The sequence below is a fragment of the Aspergillus multicolor genome (assembly GCF_047715735.1).
Source record: "Aspergillus multicolor strain CBS 133.54 unplaced genomic scaffold BDW74scaffold_1, whole genome shotgun sequence".
Taxonomy (NCBI): Eukaryota; Fungi; Ascomycota; class Eurotiomycetes; order Eurotiales; family Aspergillaceae; genus Aspergillus; species Aspergillus multicolor.
Window position 1 is genome coordinate 91,682 of NW_027395952.1, and position 23,466 is coordinate 115,147.

The 23,466-nt window shown below is 49.9% G+C and overlaps 5 protein-coding genes across 5 annotated transcripts; 1 reads left to right on the top strand and 4 right to left on the bottom strand.

The window, feature by feature from the left end:
* Positions 1-1,320: 1,320 nt before the first annotated feature.
* BDW74DRAFT_184418 (class I SAM-dependent methyltransferase) lies at positions 1,321-2,869 on the top strand (the record flags this gene model as incomplete). Its single annotated transcript, XM_073730806.1, has 10 exons — positions 1,321-1,375; positions 1,433-1,464; positions 1,556-1,615; positions 1,674-1,699; positions 1,755-1,777; positions 1,830-2,029; positions 2,084-2,224; positions 2,306-2,573; positions 2,629-2,780; positions 2,833-2,869. The coding sequence occupies exons 1-10, from the start codon at positions 1,328-1,330 to the stop codon at positions 2,867-2,869; spliced, it is 987 nt and encodes a 328-aa protein (XP_073589234.1). The 5' UTR covers positions 1,321-1,327.
* A 470-nt stretch (positions 2,870-3,339) lies between these two features.
* On the bottom strand, positions 3,340-4,157 carry BDW74DRAFT_171976 (uncharacterized protein; the record flags this gene model as incomplete). Its single annotated transcript, XM_073727410.1, has 2 exons — positions 3,340-3,789; positions 3,816-4,157. 2 exons carry the CDS (start codon positions 4,155-4,157, stop codon positions 3,340-3,342), a joined length of 792 nt encoding a protein of 263 aa, XP_073589235.1.
* Positions 4,158-5,246: 1,089 nt separating this feature from the next.
* Positions 5,247-7,624, bottom strand: BDW74DRAFT_171977 (uncharacterized protein; the record flags this gene model as incomplete). Its single annotated transcript, XM_073727411.1, has 2 exons — positions 5,247-5,528; positions 6,806-7,624. 2 exons carry the CDS (start codon positions 7,622-7,624, stop codon positions 5,247-5,249), a joined length of 1,101 nt encoding a protein of 366 aa, XP_073589236.1.
* Positions 7,625-9,641: 2,017 nt separating this feature from the next.
* BDW74DRAFT_171978 (ankyrin repeat domain-containing protein) lies at positions 9,642-11,103 on the bottom strand (the record flags this gene model as incomplete). Its single annotated transcript, XM_073727412.1, has 3 exons — positions 9,642-10,342; positions 10,403-10,708; positions 10,851-11,103. The coding sequence occupies 3 exons, from the start codon at positions 11,101-11,103 to the stop codon at positions 9,642-9,644; spliced, it is 1,260 nt and encodes a 419-aa protein (XP_073589237.1).
* Positions 11,104-19,399: 8,296 nt separating this feature from the next.
* On the bottom strand, positions 19,400-19,643 carry BDW74DRAFT_141363 (uncharacterized protein). Its single transcript, XM_073722531.1, has one exon. The coding sequence runs from the start codon at positions 19,613-19,615 to the stop codon at positions 19,451-19,453; it is 165 nt and encodes a 54-aa protein (XP_073589238.1). The 5' UTR covers positions 19,616-19,643; the 3' UTR covers positions 19,400-19,450.
* Between the last annotated feature and the right edge of the window lie 3,823 nt (positions 19,644-23,466).

The following is a 23,466-nucleotide window of genomic DNA, read 5'->3' on the forward strand; positions in this document are numbered from 1 at the left end:
CGCGGTGTGGATGAAATGATGCTCATCTGAGTGGGCGATAATATGCGTTTTCTTATAGACTGTGCATAAAGGCTTTGCTTGCATTGTTGTAAAGAGGATTACTCCTCGCATTATGAACAAAGGAGTCTCCCAGACAAAGCTGGTCTTGTAGATAAAGTTCAAGATCAATAAGATTCATGACGAGGGTCAATTGGAGCCTGGGCAAGAACAATGAACAAAGGGAATACATGACTGACCCTGAAGAACAGTGGCTTGGTCTAGTCTAGACAGAAGTTCTAGGAACGCTTTGTTAGATGATCATAATGTAGACTTGGCCTTGCCTATAATAACAATGAAATCTGTCGAACAAAGCCGGCTTCACAGGTTCGAAGATTGTGCTAGATCAGTCCGTCGTACTAATGGTAACCACATCATGGACCTCAAGGCGCGCATCTCCCCATAAGAAAAACTACAGCAACTGGATCCGCATGCACAACTAATATTTACGGGAAGTTTCATACCACCTGCCACCGAGTCTGACCATGTAGAGCAAGGTATCTGGCTAGAACATTGTGCCGAACAGTCTCATCCGAAACTGGGTATCAATGAAGGTAGCCCTAGCATCCATCAGCCCAATCCCTCATCTCTCATCGCTTTGGGCGTTGAAGGTAAAACCTCCTGATCAATTTTGGCAAGTGATGGCAGGTATTATTAATTCAAGTCTCGATAAGGCCTCGATCTCAAATACAGCGAAGAATGGTTGGTGCCCGCATTTCAGATCTGGCACGTACCCATAGTGAATGGTGCAACGGAAGGGCAGATAATGCATCCCAAACAATGGCAATATCCTTACATAGCACGCTAGACCGGCCAAAGAGCCATCTGAACATTCCAAGGTTGTACAACAGGAATAGAATGATTGGTATATCAGAGTTGGCCTGGAGTTGATACATTAGCTAACATCTCTCGATATCTTTTCGCTGTGGAGGGTTCTCCGAGTATTATACGGTATGCTGTAGACATGTTTCTATCCACTATCCCCATTTGACCGAACGGCCCGTGGACTTGTCTGGATTTGCAAGCGTTAAATGTTCCCTACCTAGGAATAGACACGAAAAGGTCTTCCTTCAAAAGCAATTATAGCCTCATCTCACATGACAGCTGGCGTAATCCAGTTGCATTTCGTAAACTAGAGCCAACTAAGCTTAGCCCCCTTCACCCCGCTCGCTCTTCACTCTCCAGCTGTCCAGCCAGATATTCGAGCCGTGCTGCCCGCATTTCGTCTGACATCGCACTTTTCCAAGCGTCTCGTCTTCAACTTACAGGCAGACAGCCAAGCTTGGCCATCATGGCAGACGAACAAGCGAACAATGCAGAGCAGTTCATCGAGGTTGAGGTATCTCATGCAGACCCAGATCCCTGGGATTCAAGACAAGACTGAGCTGCTCGTTAGGATGACGCCGATTCGACGCTCGGATCGCAGATGTTGGTCCCAGTCCCAGCCCCAGCCCAGCACCCCTCCCCACTCCACCTCAGCCCAGCCCGGCTTTTGATCGCTGACTGATTTCGTCTGCAGTGCAAGCGAGACCGAGTCGCTGGGTAGCTTGGTGCTGCGATTTGAGTATGAGAATGGACGGTATGGACCCGCCTGATAATTCAGAACAATAGTAGCCGCTGACCCCTGGCGATCGTAGGCGATATCACTCGTACCAATCAGGGCGTAAGTGAAGATTTCACCCTGAAACTAGGCATTCTTCCCACTAACTGATAGCAAGACTATGCATTCCCCAACGACGAGGTAGGCATCTATGCCTTCTCAGCGAAGCTTGGTCTGTTAAGTAACGGCACAGGATGAACTCGCGCGCATGGATCTCGAGCATCATATCTTCCTGCTTCTCCTAGACGGAGAACTCCATCTAGCCCCGTTGAAGAACCCACAGCGGATCCTCGATCTAGGGACCGGAACGGGTATATGGGCGATTGAGGTCGCTGACATGTATCCGTCTGCGTCGGTCATTGGCATCGATTTGTCGCCGGTGCAGCCATCTTTGTAAGTATCTTCCCCGGCTTTGTGCAAAGAACCTTCTTACGGAGACGCCGGTAGCATCCCTCCGAACCTGGAGTTCCAAGTCGACGACTTCGAGCACGACTGGACGTTCCGGCGAAACTCAATTGATCTTATTCATACGCGGTTGCTGCTCGCCAGCGTCTCGGATTACCCGAAGCTGTTCCGCCAAGCGTTGAAGTATCACCCGTGCCATTCCCGTCCATTACCATATCGGCTCTAGTTTAAGCTAATGCTAATGTAATATCATCACGACTATAGTGCCCTAAGGCCTGGCGGATACCTCGAAATGCACGAAATAGATCCCGGTTTCGAATGCGACGACGACTCCATCCCCGACGACAGCAGCGCCCTGAAATGGTCGAACCTGTTCTTTGAAGGCTGCAAGAAGATCGGACACGCCATACCTGCTCCTTCCGAATACAAGAGCATGATGGAGGACGCTGGCCTCGTGGATGTACAGCTGAAAGTCATGAAGAGGCCGACGAATGTTTGGCCGAAGGAGAAGCATATGAAGCGGCTTGGCCTTGTAGGCTCTTCTTCTCCGTCAATCAGGTGGTGGTGACAGTGCTGATTATGCGCAGTATACGCTGACAAACCACCTCAACGGCCTGCACGCGTTCACGATTGGCCTCTTCACGCGCGTTCTAGGCTGGACGGCTGAAGAAGTTGAGATTCTGATTGCGAAGTGTCGGCAGGAGTGGAAGGATGGTTCTATTCATGCGTATCAGCAAGTGTATAGTACCCTATGCTTAATGTGGTAAAGACATAATCTGACGTGTCAATAGGATATTCGTGTACGGGAGAAAGCCGGAGAGTGTCTAACGTTCCAATGTATTCAGTGAATGCCACCCAGTTACGCCAATCCTGTCTTTTACATGTCTCTAGTCTCATGTTGATAAGGCTCAGGACATGACTAGACCCCCAGACATTAAGCACTGGGCTATCTCTCTTTCAACAAGTGATAGAGGGCGAGTCAGACTAAGATCACCTGAGCTCTAAGAGGGAATTACTTCTTGCTATGTATGTCAGCAAGTTAATCCTAAAGTATCTACATCTTCTAGTGCTCAAAACGGTTGGCCGGAGAAGTCAGAGTCTTGAAACTAAAGTCGTACTACTAAGGTGCCAGGCGCAGTTCTAACGAGGGTTGGAATAATAAATGCAAGTCAAGGAATCCTAATATAAGCCAGTGACGTGACATGGAAAGGAAATACCCTGCGACCCGTGCTCACGGCAGAAGCTCCACCCACGCAATAAAATAATTAGAAGAACAGAAAGGACATTCACTAACTTGACTATGTTAACTTCCAGGTCACAGTATTTGGCGTGAAGTTACGACTGTTGTCCTCACAGTCAGTGTCAGTCTCATATTCGCTCTCAGAGCCAGAGCCAGCGCCAGCGCCATTACTCCCCCCAGCAACAGCGTTCCCAGACCCGGCGCCCTTCTTGCTCTGAGTACCAGTAATCGTCCGCTTCCTAGGCGAGAGCCTCTCCAGCAAGAGCAGCAATTCCCTAGTCTCATCCGTCCTCCCCGCCACCTTCGCCATCTCCGACTCCGGCACAGTCTTCCTCTTCTCCTTCCGATACGCCACAAAATTTAAAAGCGCATTAAGCAGCCGAATCTCCTCGGGACACTTCTCCCCCTCCCGCCAAAGAATAAACGGATACCCCCAAACACACTTAAACTGCGTCCCGCGCTCGCAGATCCTCGCGTCACGTTTGTCCAAGACCGGCAGCGCCCATTTCTGCATGACGATATCCGGAACACCACCCTCCGCTTCTTGGATGAGTCCGTGTCGAGATACTTGCTCTTCTTGAATTTGCTGCGCAACTCGCCCGTCCACTCGCTGCCCAGGCTGACGGAGACGTACTCCCACGCTGAGATCGCGACCAGCCACTCCTGGTTGGCGCGGTGGAATGCGATGTCCACGCGGTAGTTGTTACATCCGGTTGCGATTTTCATGCGCACGAAGTGCTTGACGAGCCAGGCGGCGCAGCGCCCGTTTTGGTCTGTGCTGATGGTGAGCCAGGAGACTTTTGCGGAGAGGTGGATGCCTGTTTTTTCTTCGGGGTGGGGCGCCGGGTTGGTGGTGGATTTGGGGAGGCTCGGCATGCTGGTGGTTCTGAAGTTGGGGGCTTATAAGAGTTTGGGTGTAGAGTCGGGGGTAAGGGGTGTCTTAGTAGGGAGGCTGAAGGCAATAGCAGCGTTTGGAGCCATGTTTCATCTAATCTAAAGAGGCGTCCAGTGCCTCTTATAGACTATGTACATAAAGGCTTTATATCTATTGTTAGGGAATGCGGGCAAAGGCTTCCATTCAGCAAACCGGGCCACTAAAGGCGGCTTTGTATATGGTGCCTTTGTGTATTAATCGCCCCCTTGTCTATACTGAAAGGCATACCCTGGAGCACTGAGTAGGCCAGGTGGTAGGGTCGACGCCTTCTTGGGGAACTGGGCTCGGGCAATGCATTCCGAGTCCTAATTTCACCTAAACGCGCCTAGTCATTTATCATGATTACCGCCATAATTGTTAAAGCGCTCGAGGATCACCCTGCCTATGGAGGCTGAGTGATTCGTGAGCAATCTGCGTGTTAACAAGTGAGTATATGCAACATATAAGTCAAGATTTACAATACTAGCAAAGCAAGTGGTTCTGATTACGGTACCTAGGCTGACGGATGTTCTATTGTGGTAGTCTTGTTTGATATTGCAGTAGGGACCGAGGTAGAGGGTGCGTATAGCCCTTATGAAGTTAATGTCAGGTGTATATAGAGTATGATCTATAGAAAACAAAATCTAATTCCAACATTTCTATTAGCATTTTATGCCAACGCATCTCAGGATGCCAAAACATCCATATGTTCCAACAACCAGGTCCCGCAATACCGAATACCTCCAATGGACAGTGCCCAGTAACCAATCAGGAGAAAAAAGGAACCACTTACTCGCCAATCTAGCCTCATCATCCCGCCTAGTAATTAAGTGAAATCTTCTTAATCAACGCTTCAAGATCAAAACCAGGCTTCCTCCAATCAATCTGGTCACCGGAGGTAGCCGCACCCGCACCCACACCAGAGCGCTTCGCAAAGCGACTTAAATAAGTACGAGCCGTCCTCGGCGAAAAGAAAGCAGAAACGGTACGCCCCGGTAGAACGTGAAGTTCGTGATCCACGTCCAATGCTGCCGGCTCTCCCCGTCCCAATTTCACTGCGACCGATCAGGGAAGTCCGGGTCGTGGATATCGCGCGTCCGCACGGACGCCCGGTCAACCGACTGGCTGCCGCGAATCCGGGCTGTGATTTCGCCGCACCAGGTACCGCCGAGCCCGGTGGCGTTGAGCTCGCGGGCTTCGATGTGCAGGCGCCATTGAATTGTTGGCTTGTAGAAGCCGATTGTGACGAGGAAGGAGTCGCAGCCTGTTACTGCGAGGACTTTGAGGCTGTAGTACCGTGCGATGGTGCAGATGGCGGCTTTGGCGATTTTTGGCTATGGGGGATGTTTTTGAGGCTTGCGAAGATTTCGATGCCGGTCCAGTGGGATGTTGGTGGCTGGCTTGGGGGTTGATGGGTTTGCGGTGGAAGGCTCTGAGATGGATGGGTCTAAGGTGAATGGGTTTGTTGAAGGCATTTTGGGTACTTTAGATGCATGCAATAGCGGTGATTAGACCGAGTTAACTACTGCAACGGTCTCGATAGTCCAAGGTTGAAATCCGGTGTATGCAGTGGACGGTCTCAGGAGTCTGCGAAAGACTGTTGGATATAGTACAATTCTAGGGGATATTTATGTTCTTTGTCAGCCGAGGTCTATACAGTGTGGTCCATTCTGTCTGTCCACCTTTACCTGGTTAATGGCGCGATTTCGCAGGTGGCTTTGTACACGGAGTGTTCGTAGAAGAGATACGTTAATAGATCATTTACGACCACAGTATGACAATGAACTTATGAGGGACAAGTGCCACCAAGACAACTGTTGAAAGAGGTATGTGACAATGGCTCATTATTGTTGATCCGGATTCACAATGAGATAAATAACCACGAAGACGAGGAATACTAAGTCTATACGGGAGAGAAATCATACCATGCCTTAGGTATATTAATGGATGGTGGTGAAATTGGATATGGTCATGTTGCACAAGACCCCATTGGTTTATCAAGGTCGTTAATCGTACGATATACTACCATGGTCAGCACCTTTTAAACCCCAATAATTGTGCAGTGCCTTTCGTTCTCAACACCAGCAAGTCCGTCAGGTGTTTTCGGTGCCGAAACGTGGAGGTTCGTCAAGGTGACTGCATCTTCATCCGGTAAGCCCTTTTAGGGGCTGGGCCCCTAAATCCTATGCCGGGTGATTCTTTGCAGTTCAACTCATTCTCCATGCGGGCTTAATCGGCGCTACGATGCAACTAGTGTTGCTTTCGTGCAATATCAAACCCGGAGCTTGGTCACTTTGCCGTCCTTAATGGATGCTTCACTAGACATTTAGAGAAATAGAGATACGCGATCAAACCCATGGGCAACTAACCCTTGTACAAGATCTAAAAAGCTGTGTATGATGTATAGGGTATCTTGCTAAGGTTTAACGAGATGTAGTTGTTAAAACAGTGCCATGATAAAATAACTGGTTTGAAACGAAAGAAAATATGAATTATAATATACCATATCGCAGGTGAAAAGAACGTCTCGGCCAAGGTTTCAAGGGCGATAGCCAATGCCAGAGGGTAACAAAGTAAATCACTCCTGCTTCGTCCCCTCAGCAAACCTGACCTTGATCTTCCGCGGCAGCTCACCGTTTCGCTCACGATTCTCAGCCTCCAGGTCTTCCATGCCCCGAGCAAGGGCCGAGAACAAATAATCACAAGGATTCTCAATGAGAGTAGGCAGCCTGCCCGCACCCGGCGCTCGAACCTGACTCGATCGACGAGGACTAGGGGTCCCAGTTGTGTCTTCTCCAGCCGGTGGTTTAATATCCGTCATAGCCTTCAATACCTTCAGCAAGTACGAGCGGTGATCTGTCCGCCCCGGCGCAAGTCGCGTAGAACCTAAATAAACACCCTTAATCGCATTATCATGGGCCCTCAACTCCATAAACGCATTTATCTCTTTCCGAATCGGACGCCCATTCCGCTTAAGCAGGAATGGGATGCCGCGGTAGCAGGTGAACCAGGTCGTATGCGCCCAAAGCTTCTTCCCGTCAAGCCCTCTGTCCTTCACCCAGTCTTCTGCGTCGTCGAAGGCGGGCTCGTTGATACCGCGGCGTCGGACGGATGGCGAGTCGATCTGTGCGTGGTTGCGGAACCTGGAGGCCACTTCGTCGATCCAGGGTTCGTCGAGATTTGAGGCGATGGGTTCCTTTGCGGTTAGGGCTACGCGCCATGTTGATGTTTGTTTCCAGAAGGCGATTTCGACGGAGAAGGTGTTGCAGCCGGTTGCTGCGACGTAGAGGACCAGGCTTCGCGCGAGGAGGGCCGCGTGGAATGCCTTGTTTCTGGGATCGCCGTGAAGGTTGGCGAGGGCGATTAGTTCGAGACCTTCCCAGTCCTTGTGTGACTCTTGCAAGATCCTTGTGTGGATGGGCGTAGACATCGTGGATGAGGATGAGTGTTCTAGAGCGAGTCTGTTGTGTGTTATAAGCTTTTAATGCGAATCTAGACCCGGGCTTTTCCTCACCTAAGAAATGCAATAGGTGTATAGGGAGCATTTATGTCTGTTTTCCTTTCGCCATTGTTCGTCGGAGAATAAGCAGGACAAAGGGATTTAGATGCCGAACAGGGACGGCATTCATGGTTGACAAAGTACCATGCATTCACTGTCGGGTTATGGTCAGGATTAACCGGTTAAGGCCGTATTTCAAGGTTGTCAAAGCAGGTGGCAGTGAATAGTTGGTACCACAGTCTGCTTCACGCGTCACAACAATGTCAAGTCTGGAATTATTCACTATCGATGGATGTATGGTAGATAGATGCTTCAACGCCTCCCACCATTCTGAACTACAAAGGTGGTTTGTGGGTTCAAGGGCGATGGACCTACATATATGCGTCTACTGATAATAAGCACCAGAACCAGGTTCGAATGTCGAGGCTTTTGCAAAGATGATGGTATCACTTGCGCTGTATTCCATACTTACGCATTTCTTGCTAATGTGTCCTATAGGCAAAGACCTCCGATTAGAATTAACATCGCTTAATCGAAATAGATACAGGGGCTTGCAATTGGAGTACAGGAACTCTAATTGTTTCTAAATTATATGATTTACTATTATATAAATTCACCTCAATGCCCACAGGTGCTGTTATGATGCCTTTGAACCGTACTAGCTAGGAATACTGATCGAATACTAAGGATTATTTTAAAGGTAAAGAGCGTGATAAATTCTTCTAGTTCTAAGAATGCTTTAGAGTTTTTATAGGTAAAAGTAGAGGTACTGTAAATAATATTTATAGCCAAATTTATTTATTATTTAAAGGTTTAGATATATCCAAACCTGTTTAGCTTATAACTTTGGTAGTTAAAGGCCTTGAATTACTAAGAATTCTCTGCCTCAGGTGACAGGTACACTGTCTGCAGACTGCAACATGTCGTACATGATCAAAGCCGTATTGGGAGACCAGTCTACTGTAACCTGGAGGTCATAGGATTCTGAGGCCACGATTGCAGTACTGGTTTATGAAGAATGTCTCGTACGCTTCGGGTTTCTAAGCAACGTGTAACCCTGAAGAAGCGGCAGCCCAAGTAAACCTGAGAATAGTCCGAATACGGTAACCTTGCCTACTTACATGTACTAGTCGAAGATCGGCAGTCGCATTGGCGCTCTTACTACAACTAGAGTGTTTCATGAGCTCTAGCCTTGTGTATGCTGTTTTGGTGATACTGGCGACTGCAGTTTTCTCGATTACGAGCATTTCATGGTATGCACGACCATTGGTGGCCGGCGGCATTAGATATAATGGACAGGGTCGGTATCAGCGAGAAGCGCGACTCCGGAGGGGAATAGACCCTTTCTATATACCTTGGTGCCATTTGATTTGGCCCAGCCCGGGTACTAATTCTACTGGTCGAACCTAGCTTGAGAAGTGATCACTCAATATGACCCTAAACAAGATGTTCCAAGATCCATACATGAGGTATCATGTTGACCACTCCAGGCAGTCCAGAGTTCTCCCTTCGCCACCAGTAAGTAAACAACAACTTTTGCGTATGAAAATGCTCCGAGCCCAGTCTGACCGGCGTATTGAGAAAGGTAAGCGCATGGAGAATCTGCGGCCCAACAATATCGAAGGGGATCTTTAAGTAGTCGATGTGGTCGGGGAGCTCCTTAACCGCTTCAGGGAACGAGCCGTGCTTCACCAATATAGACAGTGGACATCGACCTTCGGCATCTTGGTAGCAAGGATCCGCGCCGCAGTCCAGAAGGATCTTGCTTGCGTGGGGGAAATTGCTAGGCCACGCTAAGCAAATATGCTATATTGCGGATAGACCATAGCGACAATGAACATTGATGTCGACCCCTTTCTGGAGGAACCACCGAACAGCTTTCTCGGCGATGTCGGGGTCTTCTCCACGGGCAGCCATCGCAAGGCCCATTGGATCGGCGTTCTTTATATCAAGTCCTTTCTCTATGAACTTCTCCAGGAGTGTGATTCTCCCCTTTGAAATGGTGTCCTGATAGCAAATCGGGCCTTGCGAAGGAATAATGAATGTAGCCAGCCTTGAAGACAGCACGAAACATATCTTCGTTACACTCCATCAGGATACTCTCCATAGAGCTATCCATATACCACTCCAGTCGGCCGTCTTGGTCGTTGAGATCAAGGCCAGCTTCCAGCAGGAGTTTCAATGTCCCCACATCGTCGCCGCGCAGAACAGGCTCTAGGCTTAATTTTTGAAGTTCTGCACCATGACTCAGAAGGAGGTCGAAGACTTTTGGGTGCGGAAGAGCCTCGGTCAATATATATTCGAAGTGATTGTTATCTAGGCTAGCTTTGTGTTCCAACAGGAGCCCAACAACGTCCTCATGACCCTGTCTGGCACCCAGTTGTAGTGGGCTCGCCGCGGGGGTGTCGTCTGAATCAAAATCGGTCTCTCCGTTCGGGTCCGCATTGTGGACCAAAAGAAGACGCACAATTTGCGCATAGCCGTTTTTCGCTGCAAGTGCCAGAGGCGTCAAGTTCATCCTTCTACCTTGGTTCTCAACCCACTTCTCAATGGCCCAAGAATTGACATCCCAACCCCGATCAATTAACTCGGCAAGAACCTGACTTAGACCAGCTCCGGCGGCACAAAAGGCAATGTAGCCTTGTTCATCTTCATCATCGGCACGAGGTGAACCTCATTCCCTTGGAAAAAGCTCGACTGCGTCGGTACAGTTGTCAATGGCAGCGTTTGCAATACCTTCCAGTGATATGGGGGCACCGTACCCAAGCAAGCATTTGAGAACCTCAACATGACTCCGCTGCGCAGCGACGTCGAGCAGCCGTACGGCCCTGTCCGAATGCAAGTCAGGCTTTGCGCCTTGCTGGAGCAAAAATCGAACAATGTCCAGGTCGCCATTATAAGCACCTAAAGCCAGTAGGCTTCTCCGATTACCGTCAAAGACATCAAGCTGGGCACCCGCATCAACAAGCAGCTTCGCAATCTCCAAGTGTTTCCAATAGACAGCGTGAATCAGAACTGGGGCATGGTTAACGCCTAACAAGGAAGGGTCATGTTCTGCCCCCGTGATCTAGCAGTAGACGAACAGTAGATGCATGTCCCCGCTTGACTGTAGTCGCCAAAATTGTGCCGACGTATTTCTCAGAGTTTGTATACTCACCGACCTGGTGGTCATCAACCGGAGCATTGACGTCCAAACCGTGCTCAATGAGAAGCGTCAAGAGGCTGTCATAACCGTTCCAAGCCGCTGAAGCCCCGTCGGTGACAATAGGCTCGGCGCCAGCCTTCAACGACTTTCGGGCTGTTGACTCAACGCCGTTGTCTGACGCCCACGCGAGCGCATATCTATCCCCGTATAGTGCATCTAGTCGATACAACCAAGGATTCAACAGTGCATAGAAGCGAAAAGACATGGTGCACAAATCATGAACCTGACTTTTGTAGTCAAGCCAGTCGGCGATATTGATGATCGATTCCGCGGGGAGCGTTGACATGGGAGACGCGTCGGTCGAATACGAAGTTGAATACGAAGTCATCTCGGGAATCGCGTAACAAGGGTCAATAGCAACACCGCGTAAGATCAGAGTACTTAGCAGGAAGCACGAGGAGGTGGTTGAAAGCGGCAGTGGTTTCCACCTCAGGATCACGCAGTTGAGGCAGTCAGTTGGAGAACTCGAGCTGGGAGGAGCGCGGGTCAAGCTATAAACAAAATGACAGCCCGCGCGGGTGCGGCCAACCCGCTATAACGCAACCGATTGGAGGCATTGGACAGAGGCATGGTGAGACTGGCGTTGCGAAGAAGAAATCGTGATGCATCAAAAATTGAGAATGTCATGGAACGCTCCACGATCGGGTTATGGTCGCAAACAGCACATCCCTGCACGTTGCTATCAGACATCAGGTTAGGCAGGGTGGGAAATCTAGTGCAAAAGTGCCTTCAGCCTTGTGGAAGGCAGGGCCAGGACCCAGGAACTAATGCAAAGGCGATGAGGGGAGTGAGGGAGATCGTACCAAGCAAATACTGTAGTGCATCTGGCAATGAATAGATCAGGCTTGTCGTAAGAGCACATCGCTAGACAGGCATCGAGGTATCTGCAGATTCTCTTAAGTGCAAGTCCGCTATTTCATATGCACTCACACCAGCGGAGCCGTCACCTGTTGTATTATTCACTCTGACGGACTAGCACGCTCTCATACTGGGGAGAAGGACAAAGAGTCTATTTGCACAGGCCGTTGCTAGGGACCAACACGGAAATCAAGGCGATCTGAAGAAAGATGGAGCCAAAAAAGTCAGTAAGAACATACCGATGCCAAGCAACTTTTGTGAATGGCCCAGAGGAAGGAATAGACTTAAAGATTGGAGATTTAAACGATTGTGATGTTAAGGCAGGCCGTGGAGACATGATTTGGTGTCTGATTCCCGGCTATTGGAATCGCGTATCCATAATGCCATCCAGACCAGGAAGAGTGGATCATCCGTCCTGCTTTCGCTGCTGAGAAGGCAGGAAGAGTGGATTTATTCTCGTCAATGCGCCATGGCCTTATGGTAGTCGCTTTGAGCTCTGGAACGGGTAACGACATGTCAATTGACAAGACAATACAGTTCCGCTATGGCCGATATCGTGTAAACAAAACTGGCTGATAGCAGCAGTCAAGAGAGCTCAATTGAGGATCTATTAAAACTCCTCCCATCTAGTCCATCGTCTATACTTTCTGGGTTTTATCTCGCCCAATCCGACACCCCTGGCCCCCATTCTTCCCGCGGCCGCTCAGACAACTTGCGCCACCAGTAGTTGTTGAGCATTCTACCAATTCTGTACATTTTCGACCCAGGCCGCGGTTCCTCGTTGATCATTGAAAGCGCATGCAGGATCTGTGTCCCCAAAATATCAAATGAAATATTGCCCTTGCGGTCGATGGCGTTGATAAGGTCGACGAGGAGACTGAGGTTTCCTCTGTGGCATACGGCCTCCGATAGCGGACAATCGCCGTTGTTCTGTTCGTAGCATGGGTCTGCGCCACAATCGAGCAGAATCCTGGCTGCGTGCTCAGGGTGCAATGTGTGGTTGCGCACAACGGCTAAAAGAGGTGTTCGGTCCATGGCGCCGCGGCTCTCCATGTTAACGCCCTGCTGGAGAAGCCAGTCAACAGTCGCCACGGCAGCGCTGTGGTCCTTCAGGGTTGCAGCGTTCTCGAGGAGACGGGATTGATCGGAGTGTATGCGAGCGTCAAAACCGATTTCCCTCAGGCATTCGAGGAGCGCAATGTTATCATGGGAAGCGGCTAAGTTCAGGTATATTCCATTTCCAGGGTGTGAGCGCTTACCGATGGGCACAGGGCGATGACCGTTGGCAAAAACAGTCCGGACAATGGCCTCATTGCTCTTTGCAAGGACTTGGGGGAATATCTCGGAAGTCGACCAGTTGGAATCAAGCCAAGAACCACGGAGTTTAAACTCGAGGCCCGCGTCTATCAGTATCTGAAGCTTTGCTGGATCCCCGGCAAGCATAACGGCCTCCAGGTCTAGTTCAAGAAGATCTGCTCCATGGTCCAAGAGAAGCTTGAAGATGCCGTCGTGCGGTATACTTTCGTTCAGTATGTGGCGCTCCTCAGATTCATGTAAACTGGCGTTGCTTTCCAGTAAGACCCGCACCACGTCCTCGTGGCCCTGCCTAACAGCATGTCGTAGGGGACTGCTCACAGAATGGTCCTCGTTATAGTTGCCGTCGACGTCGGCTCCGTGGGAGAGAAGCAGACGAACGATGTCCACATGGCCGTTCTTTGCAGCGTACGTCAGCGGGGTGACGAAGGATGTTCCTTCTTCAGTGGTCCGTGCGATTTCATCAGACCTGACGTCCCAACCTTGATCTATCAACTTCGCGAGAGTTCCAGTCAAGCCAGCTCCAGCAGCAAGAAGCGCAAGCTGTCCTTGTTTATTCACCAACGGAGCTTGCCAATATCTTAGCAGAAGCTCGACGGCGCTAGCTTGATTATCATTTGCAGCATTGAGGAGTACATGGTAGTCCACACCGGCACCATGTGCAAGCAAACACTCAATAACGTCCATGTGGTCATTTTGTACAGCGATAGGAAGCGGCAGACGAGCATTTCGACCCTGGTCGTAATCTGCCCCTTTCTGTAGCAAGAGCTTTACCGTTTCAGTATGTCCTTGTAAGGCAGCGTGATACAGCGCGGTACCTCCCCACCAATCTCCAGCATTGAGGTCGGCGCCGGCATTGACAAGGAGCCTCGCGATTCCATAATGTCTCCCACGAACCGCTTGTATTAGAAGCGGAGACCCAGTTCCCAAGAAAGAATTTATATCCGCTCCTAACTCTAGAAGAATACGGACCGTGGATTCGTGGCCACGTTCCACTGCATTTGCCAGCAGTGTCGTGCTAAAATGGTGTGAATCATCAAGTTTGTTTCCGTTGAGTTTTAGTTCCGAAGCCTCAATCTGCACCCCGCGTTCTAGGAGGAGTTTCAAGAGCCAATCGTGGCCGTTGGAAGCAGCTAAGCACGCGTCACCAAAAGTGTGCTCAGCGCCGGCTTTCCAGGCGTTCTGAACGGTCGGCTCGTGACCCTGCGCCGCTGCCCAACTGAAGGCCAATCTTCTTCCGGACAGCACGTCGTTGCGATATAGATAAGGGTTCAGGAGGTGGTAAAAGCGACGGGAGATGCGAGAGAGACTGTTTATCTCGCACTCATATTCAAGAAACTCGGCAATTATCATAATCAGCTCGGCAGGGAGGTTCGAGAGACGCGAGGCGTCGGTCGAAAACGAGATCAGCGTGGACATTGTGGGCCAGGGTCGAAGACGGATCACTGAGGCTACCGGAGGCTCTTTAGGGTTGTTCATTCGGGGTCAACATGAACCACAACAGTGAAGTCCGGACTGCACGGTGCTCAAGGTGGTGGCTGTAAAGTTATAACTGGGCCCAACCTTGAAAAGAGGGGAGGACTGAAGTCATGAGTTGCAAACGGAGGGAGGGGGTGTGGATAAATAACCCTGCTACCGCACAACCAATTAAATCAGTTCCAAGAAGCGAGAAAATCGCGAAACTATGGGTGTCAAATCAAGGGAGGAACTACGTTAACACCCCAGTTGACTAGGTTGACACCCACTTTACCTAATTAGGTCAACTTGGCCACTTTTTACCACATAGTTAAGGTTTTTAGGGTATTTAAGGTACTTAAGGTAGGCTAGGGGTTAGGGCCCTTAAGGTTCTTACGGTAAGGCTAGGGTAGGCAAGGTGAACTTAGAGCCCCCAGGAATGGGTAAAAAAGGCTATTAAGAATATTTATTTAAGGGTGCGATGGTTTAAAAGAATACTTATTCAAACAGGCCAGAAGTTATTCCTACTTAGGTTTTGGGGGAGGGGGGTCCACCTAGTCAGCTAGGGTGTCAACGTACTTCTTCCCCAAATCAAGCTGCCGGGAACTGTGCCAGTGCATAAAACATGCAGATTACAGGTGAAACTCTTCCAAAACTCGCTTCTGCAAATTCAAAACCAAGTTCTCAGTCAACCGAACCCAGAGGACATTTGCCGTGAGCCACGTCGGACACATATTGCTCTTCGCGCCATTCAGGTTCAATGAAGTCATTCAGATGTAGATAGAGGGGATTCATTTTACTCTCTAGTATAGAGCAGAAAGATTCTAAAGCCCGTTTATATCACCAAAAAAAGACCAAGCGTCGAGACATAGGACTGTCAGGTCGAGAATGAAGGATTCGTTGAAGCTCGGGGCCAGCGACAGCAGAAATAAACACTGAACGTAGGGAAATCGACACTGGTCGAGTTCTGCAGTTGTCGGGAAAGCAAGACAAACGTCTGCGGCGCGGCCGATATAAACGAAGAAGCGAGAAGAAGCGACAATACGGCCACGGCCGTCAACCACATCGCTTCAGGGAAATCGAGAGATCGAGAGCTCGCGGCACGGGGCACGGGGCCGGGAAATGCAATAGGGGGAGGAAGCGAGAGAGGTGTTTCACTTGCCGACTAGAGAGAGAATGAAGTTTGAAGAGGCGTTGAGGTATGTAGTGGTTCGTGTGTTGTCTTGTGTTAGGCTCGCTTGGGTCTCTGCGCTCAGCGCGGCGGCGGAGGGCCGCGAAAATGATTCGAGTAATAGACAGAATGACTACAAAATTAAGCTCTTGAGAAGCGAATGGTTCTAGGCCTGTCAGGGGATACTGATGAGAGTTTTAGAGAGCTTGGGAGAGACGATGTTGAGGATGACGATCTGAGTGTGGGAAGGAGCCGTTCTGTAGGTTGCATGTGACCCTATGCCTACTAGTAGCATATTATGTACATTGACTACGTCCAATTATAGCCTTGTATAGTTTAAATTTATGTACAGATCTCGGAGCATAATCAAGTGTATAGAATGAGTTCATCAGGCGAAGGAAGATGGTCTGAGTCTAGTAAGACGCTTCACTCTATCAAAGGACAATACCCGCCTCACGCCCGCTCGGCATTCTTCCTCTTGTGATAGTAATGATCCAAAGCAATCCTATTCTGAGCATCCGACGGTAACGGCGTCCTGCGCGCCTCAATAACAGCGAGAGCACGGAGGATCTGCCGCCCAACCATACTAAAGGGTTTACCAGAGCGGTCGATGTAACGAATAAGTTCAAGAAAGCTGGAACGCGGTACCTCGTAGGTCAGGATCTTAGTTAGCGGGCAGACTCCCCGATCGTTCTCGTAACATGGGTCTGCGCCTCGGTCTAGTAGGATCCTGGCGGCTTGAGGGGAATGATCTGCTGCGTCCCAGAGCACGTTTATCAGCGCGGTACTGCCAAGGCAATCTGATGCGTTGATATCCACGCCAAGCTGAAGGAGGAGGTCCACGAAGGCAGCAGAAGCCTCGTCATCTTCTCCCACGGCCGCAAGACGGAGCAGGTCGGCGTGGACACTGGCCGGGCAGATATCGAAGCCTTGTTCTATGAGAAGCTCAAACAATACGGATTGCCCCCTCATAGCGCCTCCTCCAAGTATCTGGTCTCGCTGGGATGGGGACTGAAGCCGTTTTGGAAGACCGCACGGACCATATCATCGTCACAGTCAGAGAGGGTCCAAGCGAGCGGGAAATCAGAACACCATTTTGTAAGGACAGCGGGGTCATTGAACTTGGTGAAATCGAGACCCTTGTCGACCAGGGCCCGTAGAGTTTCGACGTCCCCAGCCATGAGAACATCGTTCAAATCCACCTTATCTATGTCGGCGTCGTGGTCCAGAAGAAGATTGTAGATCTTATGGTTGGAAAAGGCGTAGCTCAACATCTCCTCAAAACCAATCACAGTGGCTCCATTCTCAAGCAGTACTCGAACCACCTCCTCGTGGCGTCCCCTGCCTGCAAGGTCTAACAGGTTTCCACCGCGGCTATCGTTCGGGTCCGCACCACGGGATAAAAGAAGACGCACAATTACTGCTTGGCCATGGCCTGCTGCGATGCGAGTGAACTCTCATATATAAACTCTCTGCCCGAGGAGGCTTGCGCCAAAGGCGGAGAGTTGACGTCCCAGCCTTGATGGATGAGCTCTGCTAAAATGTCCGCTCAGCCGCACTTGGAGGCAATAAGTGCAACCTCGCTCTTTGGAAATTAAGTCCTAGCAGCTTGCGGGTAGTTCATATGCCTTAGAAGAAACTCAACAGCACTGGCGCAAGGAGAGATGGCAGGGTTCGCCGCATGAAGTGCTCCCAAGCTTGGACGGGCACCATGTTCAAGCAAGCACTTGATGGCCTCCAAATGGTTCCCGGCTGCAGCAGAACCTAAAGGCTTAAATTCCCCTAGACCATGGTCAGCTCCCTGTTGGAGGAGGAGTTTCACAATCTTAGTATTCCCAAAGTTTGCCGCCAAACATAGGGCGGTAACTCCATCGTCTGTGACATTGATGTCGACGCCAGCATTAACAAGGTACCTCACAACCTCGAGATAGAGTCTAAACTTAAAAGTAATATAGGTATTAATATAATTTATAATTATTACTGGCTAACTTAACATTGCTTAACCATATAGTTAAACATAAATTACCCACTCTTCCTAACCTAACTCATACTAACTGCATTATAGCAGACACGGTAGACGCGCTTTAACTACTAAAAATAAAATATTAAATACTTGGAAAAGCACCTTTAAGCCAGCCTATTAATAAAACTACTAATTCACAAGAATCTCCTATAATATAGATAAATAGCATGACATATGCTAAAAGTAAAAGTATACAGGCTAGAAGGAGACATGGCACCTGATAAGAAATATACTAGTAGCTTAGAGATAGTTGCCCTTTTGGCTCAGCCGCCGGGCGTTAATAAATTGTTTGTTTGTAAGAGGTGGTTTCACTATTCAATTGCTACAAGGACATCGCCTCTACTGGCCGAATGATCTTTAAAACAGCACCTTGTGTAGTAAGCTATAGATAGTGACTTATAGCCCTCAAGGCAATCTGTATCTACCACAGGACTCACGGAACCTCTTTCTTGATCTGAAGGTTTTTTCACCGACCTGCTTGAGAAGATTTCAATGTTCCTTGAGCCTATGGTGCGCTTGATTGGATATGCAGGGCATGCAGAGCCAACTCTCTAGACCGCTGATTCGCCCTGGACTAAGCTGTTTATTCTTCTTTTATGGTCTGGACGAATGCGTAGAAACCTAGCTCTTCGCTTCGCTTCCGCGCGGTACTGCGAAGAGCTCATCGGCTGCGACACGGTTTGGGTATGGCAAAGTGGAGTGAGCACCTATAACCAAACCTGTAACGCTAGCCCCTCCTCCTGGTACGGCTAAGCTCATCATATTGCCAATAAATGTGAACATATTACCAGCTAGTTATCAGTTGTTAAGGAAGTTAATACTAAATATCCGAGCTTTCCACCCGTCGCGACCTTAATATAGATATTTGTGTTGCAGTAGATGATTTTCAATACTCGCGTAAGGTATTCGCTAGAATGGCTACGCGATCTTCACCTAAGAAATATAAAAAGACCTCGCACTAAATATGCTGCAAGGTGATTACCTGCCATTCACAGTGGTACCTGCCGGCAGGACTTGTTGGTATTCAATAGCGCCTTTCCCCCCTACTTCTGCCACTACTTGATTAGCCTGTTTTACGTTGCACTATATCTCATCAGCTTGGGAGTAATCAAGGCGATATGTACCTATCTACTTAGATAGTTTATGTAGCATATAGCCGGATAGGCGGGACTCGTACGCAATAATCTTGCCTTGGATTTACCGGGGCTTTCAGACGGATATATGCCCGGAGTATTGCCCCGAATGCTAAGATAGGGAAACTTGGGCTGCTTCGAGTGTCCGAAAGCTTTTTCCTCCCAACTATCATCATGTGAAAAAGCTTCTTATACATAACCGCGTCCCAAAAGAAAACCGGAATATCAAAAGTACCTAATTCCTTTCCTATACTCTGAGCAGCAACTTTTATGTTAACATAATCGGTACTTCGGTACACTTTTGATTGCAGCGCAAAGTCATCACGGTACATATCAGACAAAGCTATTCCCAAGACTGAGTTTCACAATTCACCTAAGAGAACTACCAATCAATAAGATAGAGAAAGAACAAGTACACATTAATAGCTCTGAGAGCTTAGCCTACTTCATGATCACTGGAAAGTATGAATTCACCGTGCGTTCATAAAGTCAAAACGCTGTAATTGCAGTAGGTACAAAGACAAATCACACTAATAAAGCTAGATCAGGCATGGCCAAGCACTTTCAAGCTTCCCCTCTGCGTCCCGTACCCTACCTATCAAGGCCATGAGAATAATGGGCATGGGCTACCATTATAATAGTGCAACCCATCCATCTCAAAAACCAGCTTGTATCCCCTCATGCCAGCTAACCTAGTCCACGTCCCCCAGGCACATACAAGAAGTAGACACGTCGAGTCAGTCCCGTCCGTATAGATTCCCATTGGGCTTACGCAGCAATCAGCAGGGAGCCCATTGAGCCAATAATGGAAGTCTTTCCGGTGGATCTGACTCAGGAGCTCGGATAGATGGACGTTGAAAAGCACACGCGGGCGGACATCGGGGTGCAGAGCTGGAGATGATAATGACAATGCCGCCATCTTTTGTGAGAAGGTCGACGGATCCTCGTTGGGCCCTGTGACCATTTCGCCTTTGTGGTCCTCAAGGTCCAGGCAGATTGTCCCGGTTTCCATGGTTAGGAAGTGCGTGGGCTTCGGCCGCGCTGAGCTGATGAGGTCTGCGAACTGGACGACTTCGAGGTTCTCCTTGAAATACATGGGTCGAGTAAGCTCAGCCATTAACACTCCGGTAACGGACGGAGCAGCGATAACTTCAACGATGCGCGGCGTGGTCTCGGCCTCGCGGGCAGGCGGCTCCACCTCGGCAAACTCAGGGCAATCAAAGAGAAACAGGAAGTCGATGTTATGCTCTAGGAGAGAGCAAGCGGGCTCGCGTTCCGAAGCAAACAGAATTCAACGTCAAATTTGGCGATCACATCGGCGTTAGCGTCCGGGGGCGCAGCGGCGTGCTCCACGAAGATCAGGCTCCCGTCGGGCGTTTGACGGCATGGCCGGCGTAGTGGATGACTACTAGCACCTTCCCCGGTGCGCCTGGCTCTATCTGGGCTGGATCAATGCTGGTTAGAGTATTGGAGACTGCCCCGGAAACAATGGGCCCCGTACTGGGCTTTTCGTTGGGCTGGTTTTTTCTCGGGCGGAGGGGAGGTGCAGGTGTTAGAGGAGCTGGAAGATTTGGACGTCGACAGAAACTTTCAGATCCGTGCCCCAGTGGATAGAAAGGCTATGGGTAGCTGGTGTATTTCTTTCTCTAGGTGAGGACCGCAGAGCGGATTGTGTTGTTGAACGCGTCATAGGTGATTTCATTCATGATGGTTTTGACGCATTCATTGACAAGTTAGGTTAGGTAGAAAAAAGAGACAATAAAGAGAGAGGAACAGAAGTCCTCGCAAGATTTTCAATATATTAGCGTTTGAGCGTGACTCAGCCTTCTCAACGCCTTCAGTTCCTTGGGTCGGAATGGGGGTCCGGGGAAGTCAGAGGACATTGAATTCTCGTCTTCCTTACCTTGGACAATGTTCCGATTACCCAAGGGTCTAATGAAACCTTATTTTATCCATTGCGTAGACCAAGTAAGAGATTGAATACCAGCAGGACATCAGTTTGCTTCCACTCAAAGGCTTTCGGCTCCATTATATCAGTTCAATATCCTGCCGCCTGGAGATCGCCTTGAGCGCCTGGTATCCCGTTAGCATCATAGCTACACTCCCTACCCGGCTATAGAAAGGCCTTGTTTGATCTTTTCTGAGCAAGATTCCCTTCCCCGAACTTCCAACGAGCAGCACCCAGTATGGCTGGCCAGGGACTATCTCCTGCTCAGAGCCATCAATATCAGGGAAGACCGTAAAATCCTCCTCTTTCAGATCTCCTCGAGAGCTTATCTTAAGCCTGCTTTGCGGGCGTGGTCGACTTCCAGCTCCATCGGGTGATAACGCAACAACCACGGGAGCAACATACCCTCTCGCCCTTATCGACGCCTCTTTCAATGGCCCATACGGATCCCCGCCCAGCGGGACCAAGCGCACGTCCACGATCTCAAAATCAACATCATCACCCGGATATGCCTCCGGACCCACCAATATAACTCTCCCGGTGACAGATGCCCACGACCACGTCGGCGCCTGAAAGCCCCGGATCCGCGTACTAGGTCGCGGCCTCTCAAAGCCATCGTAGTTATACACCATCCACAGCAGCGCCGCCGGAAAGTTGCCACTCCACAGACCCGCCCAATACGAAGATGCCGTCTGAGACTGCAGCGAGCGCGCTAAACCGGAGATTGCAGTTAGCTTGTTAGACTGGTCTGTAAGGTCTCGACTACTATACTGGTTGACGATCATAGCCCACTTGCTTTCGAAGGCGGCAGTCTGGATAACCATCTTCACTGGTACGGGAAAATTGTCCGTGCTGGTATGCGAACGCACCTGGCACTCACATCGGGATTCGGTCCAGCACTTGAATGTCACTTTTTCGGCAGTGTAATGGAGGATCTGTGGGGAGAGGATAGCCTCCTGCAGCGTCCATCCGCGGGATGAGAGGGCGCTTTGCTGCGGCGCATTCCAGACATGGTGGGCGAATGTGTCAAAGCCAAGCGGTATTCCCTTGTTGCGGGCGAATATAGCGGACAGGTCTCCATCTCCCTTGGGACCAGGGCATTTGAAGCGCAGCACATTCGCGTTAAGGAGTCGATTTGGATCGTGCAGGAATCCTTGTTGACTATCCGCCGCGCCGTCTGTGGCAATCGTCACCCAGGAATTGCTGTAGTACTTGTACATTTTTGCCGACTGCGTGAGCCAATCGTCTTTATCGCCTTGCATGATGCAGAGGGAGTCGATCCAGAGGTATTCAATACCTAGGTTCTGGCAGACCTCAACGGCATGCTGGGATGTGAGAGGTAAGGCGGCGTCGGGGATTCGCTCTACGAACTCCGACAGTGTGCTCTTTCGAAGACTTTGCAATATCTTGCCGCCCCAGCAGTGGCTAAGTGCTGTGTATTTGCCGCTGACAACGGGGTTGTTTATGTATAGGTATGGTCGAGGAGCGTCCTTGCCAACATATACTAAGCGATCTGGCATCACGGGGTCTGAGGCTGAGGATCTTGCGCATTCAGTATGGTTTTCTAAACAGTTGTCTATCCAGCTTTTGGCCAGGGCGATGCATCGATCCTGGGACGCATCTTGATGTACTTTACGGGCAGATCCTATCAGCGGCCACTGGGTCGGTTCGTCTAGGAAAGCGTCAAGTTAGACCTAAGTACCCATACACTGCTGTGAATACTACCTTCCAGACAAAATACCTCTAGCTCAGCAACTTGAGAGTATTTAGTCTGCAGAACCAACGACAGCGGAGCAGGAACCCGCCTATTCGATCCCGATGCCTCATCAACAAACACCTCCGAGCGAATCGTAAATCCAATAATATCTTTCCCTGGAAGATGTTTTGGGACCACAAAATCTTTCGTCAATTCCAGCACCGCTTGCAGCAATATCTTGCAAATGAACAGCCCCGCCTCGCGGAGTCGTCCATCTTCCAAAGTGGCATCCCGAGAAAGCCGGACTCTTCCTCTTCGCGTCGTAATCGGAGGTCCTGGCAGAGCTGGCATGATGCGTTGCTTGGTGGAGGAGGGAAGTACGTGCGATTGGCGAGCATATTGGGCTATTTCGACCGCGTCCCGCTCAAATCGAACTCTGCTATGTTGTGAGTCAGCCTAAGTGAGAGTTGGTGAGTAGAGAGGGTCTCTGGGTCATCTCAGCCTTGAGACTGACCGTGAGGGGTAGCAGGCTCTCCGCATCAGATTGGCCAGTGTCCAAAGCCCAGCCTCGCGGCGGCATGGAAAGCCAAAGGACAAGTGCCGTGCCACAGTCACGATACGCCATGGTTCTTCGTCTTGAGAGCGATGGGTCCGCCCGGTCTAGCCAATAGTACCATGGAGTCACTAAATCCAGTAACTCGCAGAAAAAGCAAGTCGCGAAGTATGGACGCAGCATATCTAGTTGATGGAGGTGGCTGAGACAGGGCGCTTGACGACTGGACGAGCGGAGCCGAAATGCATCCTCGACGAACTCAACCACCCCATACCAGTGAGATAGTCACAGCCACGCCACAGCCCCTTGAATGACGGTCGAGTGCCTAAGCCCTCGACAGGACTACCATGGGATACATGCAGAACAGCAGCGGCAGTGGGGCCAGTGGGGTACAAAAGACGGACCTCCCGCTCCCGC

Bases quoted from the DNA above. Each gene is read 5' to 3' on its own strand.
- BDW74DRAFT_141363 (XM_073722531.1), bottom strand. From the start codon at position 19,615: ATGGGAATCTATACGGACGGGACTGACTCGACGTGTCTACTTCTTGTA.